At 52.5% G+C, this 17,554-nt stretch overlaps 1 protein-coding gene across 3 annotated transcripts in view; it reads left to right on the top strand.

Annotated features, from left to right (window-relative positions):
• LOC142260526 (calcium homeostasis endoplasmic reticulum protein-like) overlaps positions 1 to 17,554 on the top strand; it is a 175,498-nt gene that overhangs the window by 65,342 nt on the left and 92,602 nt on the right. For all 3 annotated transcript variants that reach the window (XM_075331976.1, XM_075331974.1, XM_075331975.1), the window contains exons 7-9: positions 7,097 to 7,186; positions 7,265 to 7,802; positions 7,912 to 8,090. In XM_075331976.1, the coding sequence (XP_075188091.1) occupies positions 7,097 to 7,186; positions 7,265 to 7,802; positions 7,912 to 8,090 (807 nt within the window). The remainder of the gene's footprint in view (positions 1 to 7,096; positions 7,187 to 7,264; positions 7,803 to 7,911; positions 8,091 to 17,554) is intronic.

Raw genomic sequence — 17,554 nt, 5'->3', positions numbered from 1 at the left:
TGCAGTAGAAGATGGAGCGGCACTTAAAGATGCCACTGACAGGCAGATGGAGCTCTGGCTGAAATCCATCTATGAAGCTATTGGAGCGTCGTTGGCGCCAGCTTTTGCAGCCGTAAGGGCACTCCAAGCCATTTCAGCTGGGCTTATACAAGTCGACTCGGTCACACGTACATCTGCCCCGCAGGTGGCACCATTGACCTCTCAAATGTCTGCATTCGCGTCTTACGCGATTAATGCTGTCCTGGACTCTACGAGCCGTACGGCGGTGGCGTCAGCCAACTCCGTGGTTTTGCGCAGAGCCCTGTGGTTGAGAGAATGGAAGGCAGATTCTGCTTCCAAGAAGTGCTTAACCAGTTTGCCTTTTTCTCGCGACCGATTGTTTGGGGAGCGTTTGGATGAAATCATTAAACACTCCAAGGGTAAGGACTCATCCTTACCTCAACACAGACAAAACAAGCCCCAACAAAGGAGGGGTCAGTCTGGTTTTCGGTCCTTTCGAGGCTCAGGCAGGTCCCAATTCTCCTCGTCCAAAAGGACTCAAAAGGATCAGAGAGGCTCAGATTCTTGGCGGACTCAGTCACGCCCAAAAAAGACAGCAGGAAGAACCGTTACCAAGACGGCTTCCTCATGACTTTCAGCCTCCTCTCTCCGCATCCTCGGTCGGTGGCAGGCTCTCCCGCTTTGGCGACATTTGGCTGTCACAGGTCAAAGACCGTTGGGTGAGGGACATTGTCTCACGGGTACAGGATAGAGTTCAGCTCTCGTCCTCCAACTCGTTTCTTCAGAACTTCCCCACCGCCCGACCGAGCCGATGCTCTGCTGCAGGCGGTGGCCGCTCTAAAGGCGGAAGGAGTGGTGACTTCCGTTCCTCTTCAGGAACAAGGTCACGGTTTTTACTCCAATCTGTTTGTGGTGCCAAAGAAGGACGGGTCCTTTCGGCCCGTCCTGGATCTAAAGTTGCTCAACAAACACGTAAAAACCAGGAGGTTCCGGATGGAATCTCTACGCTCCGTCATAGCCTCAATGTCTCAAGGAGATTTCTTAGCATCAATAGACATCAAAGATGCTTATCTTCACGTGCCGATTGCGCCAGAGCATCAGCGTTTTCTACGCTTCGTTATAGAAAGCGAACACCTGCAGTTCGTAGCGTTACCTTTCGGGCTGGCAACAGCCCCTCGGGTCTTCACCAAGGTCATGGCAGCAGTAGTAGCTGTCCTGCACTCGCAGGGTCACTCCGTGATCCCGTATTTGGACGATCTACTTATAAAGGCACCCTCTCAAGAGGCATGCCAACACAGTCTGGACGTGGCACTGAAGACTCTCCAGAGTTTCGGGTGGATTATCAACTTTTCAAAGTCAAATCTAACCCCGACCCAATCACTAACATATCTTGGCATGGAGTTTCATACTCTCTCAGCGATAGTGAAGCTTCCACTGGACAAGCAGTGCTCTCTGCAGACAGGGGTGCAATCTCTCCTGCAGAACCAGTCCCACTCCTTGAGGCGCCTCATGCATTTCCTAGGGAAGATGGTGGCAGCAATGGAAGCAGTCCCTTTCGCGCAGTTTCATCTGCGCCCTCTACAATGGGACATTCTCCGCCAATGGGACGGGAAGTCGACGTCCCTCGACAGGGATGTCTCCCTCTCTCAGGCAGCCAAGGACTCTCTCCGATGGTGGCTTCTTCCCACCTCATTGTCAAAAGGAAAGTCGTTCCTACCCCCATCCTGGGCGGTGGTCACGACAGATGCGAGCCTATCAGGGTGGGGAGCAGTGTTTCTTCACCACAGGGCTCAGGGTACGTGGACTCAGAGAGAGTCCACCCTTCAGATCAATGTTCTGGAAATCAGAGCAGTCTATCTTGCTCTGCGAGCCTTCCAACAGTGGCTGGAGGGCAAGCAGATCCGGAGTCAGTCGGACAATTCCACAGCGGTGGCGTACATCAACCACCAAGGGGGAACACGCAGTCGGCAAGCCTTTCAAGAAGTCCGGCGGATTCTGACGTGGGTGGAAAACACAGCATCCACCATATCCGCAGTTCACATCCCAGGCGTGGAAAACTGGGAAGCAGACTTTCTCAGTCGCCAGGGCATGGACGCAGGGGAATGGTCCCTTCACCCGGACGTGTTTCAGGAGATCTGTCGCCGCTGGGGGATGCCGGACGTCGACCTGATGGCGTCACGGCACAACAACAAGGTCCCGGTTTTCATGGCACGGTCTCACGATCACCGAGCTCTGGCGGCAGACGCCTTAGTTCAGGATTGGTCGCAGTTCCGACTAACTTATGTGTTTCCACCTCTGGCATTGTTGCCCAGAGTGCTCCGCAAAATCAGGTCCGACTGCCGTTGCGCCATTCTCGTCGCTCCAGACTGGCCAAGGAGGTCGTGGTACCCGGATCTGTGGCATCTTACGGTAGGACAACCGTGGGCGCTACCAGGCCGTCCAGACTTGCTGTCTCAAGGGCCGTTTTTCCATCTGAATTCTGCGGCCCTGAACCTGACTGTGTGGCCATTGAGTCCTGGATCCTAGGGACCTCAGGTTTATCTCATGATGTTGTTGCCACCATGAGACAGGCTAGGAAACCATCCTCCGCCAAGATCTACCACAGAACGTGGAAGATATTCTTATCTTGGTGCTCCGCTCAGGGAGTTTCTCCCTGGCCATTTGCATTGCCTATTTTTCTTTCCTTCCTGCAGTCTGGGTTGGAAAAAGGTTAGTCGCTTAGCTCCCTTAAAGGACAAGTCTCTGCGCTATCCGTATTCTTTCAGAAGCGCCTGGCGCGACTTCCTAAGGTACGCACGTTCCTGCAAGGGGTTTGTCATATCGTTCCCCCTTACAAGCAGCCATTGGAACCCTGGGATCTGAACAAGGTTCTAATTGCTCTCCAGAAGCCACCTTTCGAGCCTATGAAGGAGATTTCCTTTTCTCGGCTTTCACAGAAAGTGGCTTTTCTGGTGGCGGTCACGTCTCTTCGGAGAGTGTCAGAGCTGGCGGCGTTATCTTGCAAATCTCCCTTCCTGGTGTTTCACCAAGACAAGGTAGTACTGCGTCCAATTCCAGAGTTTCTTCCCAAGGTGGTATCTTCCTTTCATCTCAATCAGGATATCACTTTACCATCTTTGTGTCCGCATCCAGTTCACCAATTTGAAAAGGGTTTGCATCTGTTGGACCTGGTGAGAGCACTCAGGATCTACATTTCCCGCACGGCGCCTCTGCGCCGTTCGGATGCACTCTTTATCCTGGTCGCTGGTCAGCATAAAGGGTCGCAAGCTTCCAAATCCACCCTTGCGCGGTGGATCAAGGAACCAATTCTTCACGCCTACCGTTCTGCTGGGCTTCCGACTCCTTCTGGACTGAAGGCCCATTCTACCAGAGCCGTGGGTGCGTCCTGGGCATTACGGCATCAGGCTACGGCTCAGCAGGTGTGCCAGGCGGCTACCTGGTCGAGTCTGCACACTTTTACCAAGCATTATCAGGTGCATACCTACGCTTCGGCGGATGCCAGCCTAGGTAGACAAGTCCTGCAGGCGGCGGTGGCCCACCTGTAAGAAAGGGCTGCCTGACAGCCCGATCACGAGGTATTCTTTTACCCACCCAGGGACTGCTTTTGGACGTCCCAATTGTCTGGGTCTCCCAATTAGGAGCGAAAAAGAAGAAGGGAATTTTGTTTACTTACCGTAAATTCCTTTTCTTCTAGCTCCAATTGGGAGACCCAGCACCCGCCCTGTTTTTTCTTAGGGTATTTGTTTTTCGGGTGCACATGTTGTTCATGTTGATAAGTTACGTTCTCCGATATTGTTATCGGATTGAATTTGTTTTTGAAACAGTTATTGGCTTTCCTCCTTCTTGCTTTTGCACTAAAACTGAGGGACCCGTGCTCCCACGGGGGGGTGTATAGCCAGAAGGGGAGGGGCCTTACACTTTTAAGTGTAGTACTTTGTGCGGCCTCCGGAGGCAGTAGCTATACACCCAATTGTCTGGGTCTCCCAATTGGAGCTAGAAGAAAAGGAATTTACGGTAAGTAAACAAAATTCCCTTCTTCCCGAAAATAAGACGCGGTCTTATATTTTTTTGCCCTGAAAAAAGCACTATGTCTTATTTTCAGGGGGTGTCTTATTCTCGAGTAGACATGGTTGGGGGTAAGTTTACCCCCCCACAAAAAGCAGACCCCCCCCCCATCCCTGGATCGTCATACTTACCAGCCCAGGGCGTCTGTATGGCTCCCAGATGGTACGCTGCATGCCTCCCTTGTGTCTGGCTGACATCAGATCACACACACACACACTTCTCCCTGTGATCTCCCTGCAGCTGTGCTCCCCTGCGTCTGGCTGACATCAGATCTCACTCTCTCACACACACATCAGATCACACACACATCAGATCACACACACGTCAGATCACACACACACACACACACACATCAGATCACACACACACACATCAGATCACACACACACACACACATCAGATCACACACACACATCAGATCACACACACACACACACACACACACACACACACACACATCAGATCACACACACACACACACAATCAGATCACACACACATCAGATCACAAACACACACCCACCCCACTTCTTCCCACCCACCCCACGATCCCAGCAGCTGTGCTGCACACCGTGCTCCTCTGCCTCCTGCCGACACTCAGATCCGATCGCATACACTCGCACACAGTCACACATCAGACAGTATACAAGCACACATCTGATCGCATACACTCACACCCCACTTCTCCCTGTGCCCACCGGTGGGCGGTCCCAGCAGCTGTGCTGCACGCCGTGCTCCTCTGCCGACACTCACTCACACACACGCACACATTCGATCGCATACACGCACACATCTGATCGCATACAAGCACACACCCGATCGCATACACACACACACACACACACACACACACACACACACACACACACACACGATATCGCACATACGCGCTCACACACTCACAACATCCAGGGATACCACATGCTTCCGGCCATGTGATCCTCCGGCAGGTCCTTGAAGGTCACTGCACAGGGGACAGTATCGCCGCCGAGAAGCAAGCGATATCGTCGGATGTTGTGAGTGTGTGGATGCGATCTGATGTGTGTGTGATCTGATGTGTGTGTGTTCCGCCGCTGCAGGACTTTGATGCGCTCACCTGCTCCCGGTCGGCGTCTGGTAAGTATGATCGGGGGTCTTCTTTCTCCTGTCTTCTCTCTTCTGGGGATCTCCGCTGCCTATAATGAAGTGTCCTGCAGTGTCTTTAACTCTTTCACCGCTGCATGACACGTCATTATTGACCACAGCTATGTCTTATTTTCAGGGGTTGTCTTATATTAAAGCATCCCTGAAAACTCCTGCTACGTCTTATTTTCGGGGACGTCTTATTTTCGGGGAAACACGGTAGTTACATAGGTTGAAAAAAGACCTAGGTCCATCTAGTTCAACCTTCCTCCACCAATTATACATTTTTTCACTAAATCATTTATAACCAACAATGTTGAGTGAATAAAGATGATGGGTAATCTATACTATGGAGAATATATTGGGAAATAATATGCACTTTGTGACCCATATTGAAATGAGACTTGGACTATGGGTGCATTGTTTGTTTATTATGTTATTTGTGTGGTTTTTCTTACTGACATCATCCAGCCCTTTTTTAAAAGGTAGTATAATATCTGCCATTACTACCTCTTGTGGTAGGGCATTCCACAGTCTGACTGCTGTAATTGTAAAGAACCCTTTCCTATTTAGCTGCCAGAATCGCTCTTCTTCCACTCACAGTGCGTGCCCCCTGGTCCTTAGTATTATCTTTGGAAGGAATAAGTCATGTGCCAGTCCTTTATATTGACCACACATGTATTTATACATATAAACTAGAAATAGGCCTGATGCTATCACATCAGGAGTGCGGTGAAATGAACATCTGTCACTGCTTAGTGGTGCTGACAGGAGCAGTGGTGAGTGAGGCTGGGGGCATTCAGATCTGGTGGGGGGGGGGGCTGGGGGCATACAGATCTGGTTGGGGGGAGGCTGGCGGCATACAGATCTGGTTGGGGGGAGGCTGGCGGCATACAGATCTGGTGGGGGAGGAGGCTGGGGGCATACAGATTTGGTTGGGGGGGAGGCTGGGGGCATACAGATCTGGTTGGGGAGGAGGCTGGGGGCATACAGATCTGGTGGGGGGGAGGCTGGGGGCATACAGATCTGGTGTGGGGGGGGCTGGGGGCATACAGATCTGGTGGTAGGGGGTTGGGTGGCATACAGTTCTGGTGAGGGGGAAGGCTGGGGGCATACAGTTCTGGGGGGAGGCTGGGGGCATATAGTTCTGGTGGGGGGGGAGGGCTGGGGGCATACAGATCTGGTGGTAGTGGTGGGGGCTGGAGGCATACAGATCTGGTGGTGGGGGGGGCTGAAGGCATACAGATCTGGTGGGGGGCTGGGGGCATACAGATCTGGTGGGGTGGTGGTGGGGGGGGCTGGGGCATACAGTTCTGGTGGGGGGGGGGAGGCTGGGGGCATACAGTTCTGGTGGGGGGGCCTGGGGGTGTCAAGGGAGAAATTTTAGGTAAGATATGATTATGTAGATAGAAAAATGTAAAAAGTGGCTCTTTAAAAGGTGAGGGAGAAAAATTGAGAGTTGAGAGAGTACCTAACTATGAATACTCGCTATACTCATAACGAGTACTGTCTAATACTCTCGTATTCATGCCAAATAGCGTGTGCAATGAAAACTCACAAAGTAATGAGTAACCCGAATGCTACACTATTCACTACTGACATGAATACTACAGCATTCGGGTTACTCGTTACATTGCGAGGTTTCCCCATTGACTTACATTGCACATGCTATTCGGAATGACTGTGAGTATTAGACAGTACTCGTTATGAGTATAGCGAGTACAAATAGTTAGGTACTCGCCCAACTCTAATTGAAAGTAAGAAAAAAAAATGGCTGCATTTACAAGGGTTTATTATTTTTAAAAAATGCCTATAAATCTGGAACAAAAATACTCCTCATCTAGGATATAAACAAACAAACAGTGCATCAAACAGAAATGGACTTTAAAATATTGCTTTTCCATCTGTAGTTACTTCAGTTGTGGGAGAAGAATGGCTATTTTGATGAGGCGACTATCCAGCAGCTGCAGAGTCCTGCCCTTGGATTGGGACAGCACCAGGTAATTTCTGTGAACAGTCTTTTGGTTTGAGAAATCAGAAACTTATTGAATTAACCTCTATCATGATTGTCTTTTTAGGCTGCCTTACTGAGTGACTACTCTAATGCAGTGCGGCCAGTCCTTGTGGCGTTCCAGCAGCAAATTCAGAACTTAAAGTCACAACATGAAGAATTTGTAGCTGGTCTAAAACAGCAGCAACAACAGCAGCAGCAACAACTGCAACAGCAGCAGCAGCAGCAACAACTGCAACAGCAGCAGCAGCAGCAACAACTGCAACAGCAGCAGCAGCAGCAACAACTGCAACAGCAGCAGCAGCAGCAACAACTGCAACAGCAGCAGCAGCAACAACTGCAACAGCAGCAGCAGCAGCAACAACTGCAGCAGCAGCAGCAACAACTGCAGCAGCAGCAGCAGCAACAGCAGCAGCAGCAGCAACAACAGCAGCAGCAGCAACAACAACAGCAGCAGCAGCAACAACAGCAGCAGCAGCAACAACAACAACAACAACAACAACAACAGCAGCAGCAGCAGCAGATTCAGATACCAGTGATGGAGCCTATTCCCGAACCACCAGCTCCTGCCCCAACGCCTGCACCTGTTCACATACCCCCACCAGGTAATCACTGTTACCTTTCTGCCACTCAGCATGTATGTTCTTTTAAATTTACATGTTAGAAATAATGGTAACACTTTTCTATCTTGCCCATATTTCTTTTGTCTCATAGAGGATGTGAAACCACCTCTTCCTATCCCTCCAACGGTTGAATTTGAACCTCCACCTGGCAGTGTACCAGATCCTGGGAATGCAGTAGCCCGAGGTCCAGCACCTCATGAAAACATGCCTCCTAATAAACCTCCCTGGTTTGACCAGCCACAACCTATGGCACCATGGGGCCAGCAACAGGTATTGGATATCTATAAAATAACACTTGGAGAAATTCATGGAACTAATAGTGTTTAAACATAAATTCCATTTTAACACATTGTAGGACAACCCCCACATACAGCACACAAACATAATTATATTCTTTCTGAAGTGCAGAATACTTATAGCGGTTTCCCCACAAACAAAAATAATGTTAATCACTAGATATTCTACAATAGAATGTTTTTTTGCTGTTTTATAAAAAAAAAAAGTTCCTGTGCTTAAATATCTTTTCTCTATCGTTTCATTGGGGGACACAGGACCATGGGTTATGCTGCTGTCACTAGGAGACTGACGCTAAGTAAACACAAAAAGTTAGCTCCTCCCTAGCAGTATACACCCCGAGCCGGAGGCGGACTCAGATCAGTTTTTTGCTTAGTGTCGTAGGAGGCTGATGTGGGCCGTCTCGGCCCCCCTCAGCCATTTGTTTTTTGCGCTTTTTTCCTTTATTTCGGCGCCGCTCATCGCTCTCATACCTGTCTTTCTTTTTTTCTGCAGGTATTCTCTTCACTCATCCTCCGCAGCCCTGTGGGTATCACTCCCCAGGGTCGCAGGGGCTTGAGATTTCGGGCCCTCTCCCCCGTCCATCCCCGTGGTACCACTCCCAGGTTTGCGCGTGTGGGCAGATCCTCATGGGCACCCCTGATTCACCCTGCGGTATCACCCCAAAGGGCGTACAGTGGCATACAGCAGGAACGGGACCTCCGCAGCGCGTTTGTAATCGATGGGGCCCTCACCGCTGCCTTCTCCTGCAGGGGGGCTCCTTACCCTCATCCTGATGTCCTGCCTCAGCACGCTGCTCCCCCGGAGCTCGCAGTCTTCCAGGTCGGGGGCACTGTACACAGGCAGGGGCAGAGCATCCTGCCTGCTCCGCATCCATCGCTGGGCCCGGCGGCGCCGAGATCAGGTAGGACCGACCTCTCCTACCCTCTTCCCCCGGCTGCTCCAAAATTTAGGCCCCGGTCTCGGCCTAGTCGCTCCTGCGTCCTAGCCACGCCCCCCCGCTGCAGCACTATTGGCCGCCGATCGTCAGGCCCAGTCTCCTCCCACCGCTCGGCCTCCTGGCTTATGGTGGGGCTGTGGATACTCCGGTTTTTTGCGCCTGAACGCTGCTCCTCCCCCAGCCTCCTCCAGCGTCCCCTCGCCATTTTAGCCTGTTCCTGGTCCCCTGAGGCTGCAGCTCGCCGGCGTTCTCTCTCGCTGGCCAGCTCACTCCTGGACTCCCTCTTCTGCACTGGTGGGCAGCACACAGGACCTGGGTAAGCTCTGCTCCTAAGGAGTAGCCCTCACTAGGTAGCGTTCACTTAGTTTAGGGACGAGTTAACCCTCTCCTGTCTCCTTCCTAGCAGCCACCAGGGAGAGTACCTTTTTTCACCATGCCTAATACTAAGTCCACCCGACCCAAGCAGGCCCCTTTTGCCTTATTTTTTGCATGCTCCTCCTGCAAAACCAAATTTACCCAAGGCCAGGACGCCCCGCTATGCTCAGACTGTTCTGCAGACTCACAGCCTCCGCAGGACTCCTCGGCCGACACTTCTGATACCGCAGCCACCGCAGCGCCGGATGCTACAGGGCCCTGCGTCCCGCCCCCCCGACTGGCTAGCGTCCCTGTCCCAGTCCGTAGATTCCCTCTCTGAGGCTTCTCGGACCATTGCGCAAGCACTGCGCCTGCTGCCGTTGCTCGCCCAGACTCCCGCAGACCCGACGCAATCGCCTCCGAAGCAGGTGAGCCCCGTCGCAGGGACCTCCTCGGCTGCTCAGAAGCGGACCCGCCAGGTCTCGTCTTCAGCCTCTTCCCAGGTTTCACCTTCATCCCCAGGTCCAGACTATCATTCCTCCCGGGAGTCTTCTTACCGCTCCGATGATAATTCAGATGCAGCACCCCTGCTGGACTCAGAGCAGGCGGCTGATGTTCGGCGCATGGAGAATAGCCTGGTAGAAGCAGTAAACCAGACCCTAAAGGTACAGGTGGACCCCGTCTTCTCCCAGAGCACCCAGGTCTCGTTTAAGCGGATGAAGCGGGCCCAGAGCGCGTTCAGCGGACATCCAGAATTCGCTGAGTTACTGCGCAACCACAGGCAACAGCCGGACAAGGTATTTACCAGCGGTAAGTCCATTGATTTGCATTATCCCTTTCCCGAAGGTCTTCGAAAGGAATGGGCAGGCTCCCCTGTGGTCGACACCCCCCCCTCCCCAATCTCCCGCTTGTCTCCTCACACAGTCCTTCCACTCACTAACGGTACGTCTCTCAAGGACCCCACGGACCGTACTATTAACAGGTTGGCCCGTTCCGCCTTCGAGGCAGCGGGCACATCCCTCTCACCGGCCTTTGCCTCGGTTTGGGTTGCGAAGGCACTGATGTCCTGGGCGGACACGCTACGCTGTGGACTCCGTGCCATTCCTGCCAATCCGGATCTGGTCCACATCTCCTCGCAGACTTCCCTCGCGGGTGAGTACCTGCTCAACGCAGCCCTGGCATCTGCCAATTGCGCGGCCCAGGCCTCCAGCAATAATGTGGCCATCCGTCGAGCCCTCTGGCTCCGGTCCTGGAACGCGGATGCGGCCTCTAAGAAGTCACTGACTTCCCTGCCCTTCCTGGGGGAACGTCTTTTCGGAGATAAGCTGGATCAGTTGATCTCCGAGGCGACGGGAGGAAAGAGTACATCCCTCCCCCAATTTCGCCCCAAGCGTGTCCAGAATCGGCGCCCCACCGCTCGTTTCCGGCCCTTTCGCAGCTTCAACTCCCCTCCCCAGCCTCGAAAAAGCCGCTCTCCTCCGAGAGACAGGAGGACCCCGTCATTCAAGACCAATCCCGCCTGGCGTTCACGTCCCCGCCAGTCCACGAAGTCCTCTTCCGGTTACCGTCGACGCTCCTCCAAGTGACTCGCGGTCGGCGCGCAACAGCGCCAGACTCGTGGGAGGGCGTCTGTCTAGTTTCCAGCATGTGTGGATCCACCTGACCGCGGATGCCTGGGTCAGAGAGATCATCGTCTCAGGCTACAAAATAGAATTTGATTCAAAGCCACCGAGACGTTTTTTCCTTTCTCGCCCTCCCGAGTTTCCCGCACGGGCTCGCGCGTTCTTTCACTCCATAGACTCCCTCCTCCAAGCCGGAGTCGTGGTACCAGTCCCTCCCGCAGAACGTTTCAAGGGGTTCTATTCCAACCTTTTCGTGGTCCCCAAGAAGGACGGCTCTGTCCGCCCCGTCCTCGACCTAAAGCTTCTAAACAAGTCGGTGAGGCCTCGGCCGTTTCGAATGGAGTCACTCCGCTTCGTGATTGCGTCCATGGAGGTCGGCGAATTCCACGTCCCTATAGCCACCTCTCACCAACAGTTCCTCCGCTTTGCGATAGCGGAGGATCACTTCCAGTTCACGGCTCTTCCTTTCGGCCTCGCATCCGCCCCCAGAGTCTTTACGAAGATCATGGCGGCTGCCATGTCCGTCCTACATTCCAGGGGTGTTATGGTCATCCCGTACTTGGACGATATGTTGATCAAAGGTTCTTCTTTCGAGGATTGTCGTCTTGGGGTTCAGGTCACGATCGACACCCTTTCACGGTTAGGGTGGCTGATCAATCGGAAGAAGTCCTCTCTGACCCCGGCCCGACGGATCACCTTTTAGGCATGGTATTCGATACCACCCAAGGGCGAGTTTTCCTCACACAGGAGAAGATGTCCTCCCTGCAACGAGGCCTTCGCGTTCTCCGACGTCAGCGCCAAGTTTCCATCAGGTTCGACATGCGAGTCCTCGGTCGTATGGTGGCGGCGATGGAAGTGGTACCCTTTGCACAGTTCCACCTCCGGCCTCTCCAGCTGGCCTTGCTGAGGAAGTGGGACAGATCTCCCTTTTCTCTGGACCGCAAGTTTCATCTTTCGCCGGAGACCCGCCACTCACTTTGTTGGTGGATCAATCAACGCAACCTCGCGACAGGAAGGTCATTCCTCCCGCTCCACTGGAAGATAGTGACCACCGACGCCAGTCTCCAGGGCTGGGGGGCAGTGTTCCGGCATCACACAGCGCAAGGCCGATGGACACCGCGGGAGAGTTGTCTCCCGATCAACATTCTGGAGATAAGATCCATCCGGCTAGCCTTGCAGCAGTTTCGGCACCTAGTACAGGGTTGCCCGGTCAAGATGCCGCGGCGGTGGCGTACATCAACCACCAAGGAGGCACAAGAAGTGTCGGGGCGATGCGAGAAGTCAAGAAGATTTTGCACTGGGCCGAGTGTCATCACTCCCTGATCTCAGCGGTACACATCCCAGGCGTGGACAATTGGGCGGCGGACTTCCTCAGCAGGGAAGGCCTTGCCTCCGGCGAATGGTCCCTCAACCGGGAAGTCTTCAACCAGATCTGCGACAGATGGGGAGTTCCGGATGTGGACCTAATGGCCTCCCGGTTCAACTGTCAGGTTCCGCAATTTGTAGCGCGGTGCCGCGACCGCTTGGCATTAGGAGTCGACGCCCTCACCCTGTCATGGAGCCAGTTCAGTCTCCCGTACATCTTCCCTCTGATCCCGAGGGTCCTCAAGAAGATCAAGGCAGAAGGAATTCCAGTTATTCTGGTGGCTCCGGACTGGCCCAGGCGAGCATGGTTCGCGGAACTCACTCAGCTCCTCGCAGACGCTCCGTGGCGCCTTCTAAACCGTCCCGATCTTCTGCAGCAGGGACCTCTTTTCTATCAGAACTCAAGGGTCCTAAATTTGACGGCCTGGCTTTTGAATCCTGGGTTCTAGCTCAGGCTGGTTTTTCTTCAAGGGTGATACAGACAATGATTAGGGCCAGGAAGCCATCTTCATCAAAAATATATTATCACACGTGGAAAGTCTTCTTCAAGTGGTGTGAAGAACACAGCATTTCTTCTCCTCTCGCCTTCTCCCTTCCTTCCTTATTGGCATTCTTGCAGTCAGGCCTAGACGCGGGTCTCTCGCTCGCCACACTAAAGGGCCAGGCATCGGCTTTGTCAATCCTGTTTCAGAAGCCACTGGCCTCTCGCCCACAGGTGAAGACCTTCATCCAGGGAGTTGCCCACCTGGCCCCGCCGTATCGTCTGCCTCTAGAACCGTGAGACCTTAATCTAGTCCTAGGGTCACTTCAGGGTCCTCCCTTCGAGCCCTTGCGGGATTCCTCCCTTTCTCACCTGTCTTGGAAGGTGGTGTTCCTCGTTGCCATCACTTCTGTTCGAAGGACGTCAGAGCTGGCAGCTCTCTTGTCGTGCCCCCTTTTTGTTTTTTCACCAGGACAAAGCGGTTCTCCGGCCAGATCCCTCCTTTCTCCCAAAGGTAGTCTCCCCGTTCCATCTAAACGAAGAAATTGTCCTTCCGTCCTTCTGTCCTGGCCCCTCTCACAGCTTGGAGAGGTCCTTGCACACCCTGGACCTCGTGCGCGCCCTCAGAATTTACGTCTCCAGGACCGCGCCGTTCCGTAAGTCGGATGGTCTGTTTGTCCTTCCTTCTGGTCCCAAGAGGGGTAAATCTGCTTCCAAAGCTACAATTGCCAGATGGATCCGTTCCGCCATATCTGAGGCCTATCTGATTCGGGACAAGTCTCCCCCGCGGGGGGTAAGGGCGCACTCTACCCGGGCAGTGGGAGCCTCTTGGGCGATTAGGCATCAGGCGTCGGCCGACCAGGTCTGCAAGGCCGCCACCTGCATACCTGCATAGCCTGCATACCTTTACTAGGTTCTACCATGTTCACACCCAAGCATCGGCAGATGCTAGTTTTGGGAGAAAGGTCTTGCAGGCGGCAGTTGCACACCTGTAATAGGGTGACAGCATTCAATTATGGTACAAGCCCGCCGAGGGAGGTCGTTTTTTTCTTCCTATCTGCGGTGCTTATGTATTCCCATCCAGGGACTGCTTTTTGGACGTCCCATGGTCCTGTGTCCCCCAATGAAACGATAAAGTAGGATTTTTGTGTACTCACCGTAAAATCTCTTTCTCTGAGTCTTCATTGGGGGACACAGCACCCACCCTTCTTGTTTTTTGGTTGTTTAGTTGCATTTGCCTGCCATTTTCAGCGGTCTTATGTTCATAGACCACTTGTTCGCACGGCTGCATTATTTTAGTTATAACTTTGTTTTATGTATGGTGATTCTGGTACTCCTCCTCCTGCTTGTGCACCAAACTGATCTGAGTCCGCCTCCGGCTCGGGGTGTATATTGCTAGGGAGGAGCTAACTTTTTGTGTTTACTTAGTGTCAGCCTCCTAGTGACAGCAGCATAACCCATGGTCCTGTGCCCCCCAATGAAGACTCAGAGAAAGAGATTTTACGGTGACTACACAAAAATCCTACTATATATGTGCCCTGCTATGTACTGTTTTAATGGCCATGTCATGGTCAGATCATACCACATCTTCTCAGCAGGGGAGGATAAATAAAGTATACAGGCATTACAGCATGGGATTGCAAATAATTATTTCTCTGGCGTAAAAGATTTTTTAAAAAATCAGGGAAATGTTTTACCTCACAGAATCAGCGACCATCCTGTGCTGTAATGTCTGTATACTTTTTTGTGTCCTCCCCTGCCCAGGAGATGTGGTATGATCACACCATGTCCCTGTCACATCCATTACACAGTACATAGCAGGGACACACATATATATATATATATATATATATATATATATATATATATATATATATATATATATATATAAAGATTATCTCAGCATAGGAGCTGTGGTCTGATCAGACCATGTCCCTGTACGGTCAGACACTGCCATTACACATTACATAGCAGGGATACATATATGAGATTGTCTCAGCACAGGAACGTTTTATAAAACACATCCTGTTGTGGAAATAATAATAATAATAATATCTATTGATTAAAAATGAACTTTGTTCGTGTGAAAACCCCCCCTTTATTTTTTTTTATTTTTATTTTTTTCTTCTTTCTATTTTTCTCTTTTCTTTATCGTTCCTTTGGGAGACCCATACCATGGGTGTTTAGCTTCTGCCTCCGGAGGACACACAAAGTACTACACTTAAGTGTAGCTCCTCCCTCTGAGCTTATACACCCCCTGGTAGCCAGTCCTAGCCAGTTTATTGCTTTGTGTCAGGAGGCATACATCCACACATACATTCTCATCTGATTTGTTTGACTTTTGGAAAGAGTTTGAAGAAAAGCGGGTCCATGTCTGGACTCCCGGCATGTCCCTTCTCACCCCACTGTGTCGGCGGTGTTGTTAAGGTTGATTTACAAGGCTGCAGCCTTACATGCCGCGCTCCTTCACCATCCCTTCTGGGCTCTGGCTTGAAGTGGGAGCCAGCACGGTCTCCATGCCTGGCAGGAGTCCGGTCTCCATCCACAGCCCCTTGAGGATTCTGTTGGACCGGAGCACTCATCCCCAGGGACATGGCCCTGCGTCTCAGCAGCTAAGTACCTGAGACGTTTATGCTGGGGGTCCCGGTTCTTTATTGTAAGGGGAGAGTATGCTGTATGTGATTGTTTTAACTTTTCCGGCGGATTCTCTAGCTTTTGCCTGAGAACCGCGCCGATGGTGCCTACTTGTCGGCCTCGCCGCTTAAATTTAGGCCCCGGCTTCGCCGGAGGCCTAGTTTCATTTTCCTGCCCTCGCATGTCACTCATGCAGAGGGACAGGTTCGGCTCCTCCCGGTGGCCGTTCTACACAGGGGAGGGACACTCCCCACTGCTGGGGTGTCCCTCCTTCCCTGCAGGTCTCTATAGCCCTCCAGTTCCCGCTCTTTTATAGGAACGCCCCCTAGTCATTTCTCAGGCAGAGTTCACTCTGCTCTGGGACATCCTGCATTCTGCATCTCTGCTGAGGTGCTGCGACTGGGGGACCGGGCTTCGGGATCTGGAGGGCACACAACACCGCGCTCAGCGGTCTGGTAAGCCACAGCCGGTCTCCGGTTGTGGACCTCTGTATACCAGCAGCATGTCTCACACAAGGAGCAAGGCCCAGTGGTCTCTCAGGCTGCTGCTGCCCCTGTGATTGAACCCCCGGCCTGGGTAGAGTCCTTTTCTAGGTCCATATCCCAGTCATTTGCTGAGTCCATGGGACTTTTGTCCAGGACTTTGATGAATATGCATCAGCCCCCCTCACAGGGTGCCTCTAATACTCTTGACAGAGGACTCCTATCCTCTGACCTCCGTCCATCAGAGCTCACAGAGGATTCATCATCTGATCCCAGACCCCGTCCTTCTAAGAGAAGGCGCAGGGTTTCCTCCCCCTCCCCATCCCACGGCTCTGTCTCAAGAGCTGACTCTCAAGATGAGGAGGATGCCCTCACTGGGGGCTCGGAGGCTATGTATCCCATCGATTTCTCTGAGGGTGACTCAGATCTTAGTGATTTGATTGCTTCTATTAATTCTGTTCTGGATCTCAATCCGCCAGTGTCAGAGGAGCAACTCTCTCTTTGGCAGAAAAACATCAGTTTACCTCGCCTAAGAGAGTGAAGAGTGTGTTCTTTAACCACTCCAGTTTTCAGAACGCTGTGACCAAACCCAGGGCCTGCCCTGACAAACGCTTTCCAAAGTGTGTTTCTGAAGACCGGTTTCCATTTCCACCTGAAGTGGTCAAGGAGTGGTCTCACTCCCCAAAGGTAGACCCTCCGGTGTCTAGGCTATCACCCCGGACCGTTGTGTCGGTGGCTGACTGCACCTCACTTAAGGATTCCACTGACCGTCAGATTGACCTTCTGGCCAAATCTGTGTATGAAGCTGCGGGGGCCGCGTTTTCCTCGACTTTTGCAGCAGTGTGGGCTCTCAAAGCCATCTCTGCTTCTCTAGAGGAGATGCATTCCCTCACCAAGGAATCTATGCCTGAGATGGTTACCTGGTCCTTAACTGCTCAGGCTTCAGCCTTTTCATCTTATGCCATGTCTGCCATGCTAGAGGCTGCTCACCGCACTGCGGTGGCTTCAGCTAATTCTCTTGTTATCCGCAGGATCTTGTGGCTTCGAGAGTGGAAGGCAAATGCTTCTTCCAAGAAGTTTCTTGCTGGGCTCCCTTTTGCTGGTTCACGGCTGTTTGGTGAACAGCTGGATGAAATCATTAAAGAAGCTACTGGCGGGAAGAGTACTTCCATGCCACAAACCAAGACCAGGAAACCCGCCCAGGGTAGGAATCAATCGCGGTTTCATTCCTTTCGTTCCTCCAACTGGTCATCCTCTAAGCCTTCCGCCTCGTCCGCCAACTCAGCCAAGGATCAGAAATCCAACTGGCGCCCAAAAGCGCGTCCGCAGAAGACCGCAGGAGGTTCTGCCACTAAGGCAGCTTCCTCATGACTCTCGGCCCGCTCCAGCCACGTCCTTAGTCGGTGGCAGGCTCTCCCACTTTGGCGACGCTTGGTTAAAGCAAGTCTCCGATCAGTGGGTGAGAGACATCATATCTCACGACTACAGGATAGAATTATCTTCCAGCCCTCCAAACAGATTTTTTCTCTCAACTCCCCCCTGCTCCAAGGCCGCCGCCTTCT

This window comes from Anomaloglossus baeobatrachus, unplaced genomic scaffold (genome assembly GCF_048569485.1).
Source record: "Anomaloglossus baeobatrachus isolate aAnoBae1 unplaced genomic scaffold, aAnoBae1.hap1 Scaffold_120, whole genome shotgun sequence".
NCBI lineage: Eukaryota > Metazoa > Chordata > Amphibia > Anura > Aromobatidae > Anomaloglossus > Anomaloglossus baeobatrachus.
This window is presented reverse-complemented; position numbering and strand designations above follow the sequence as displayed.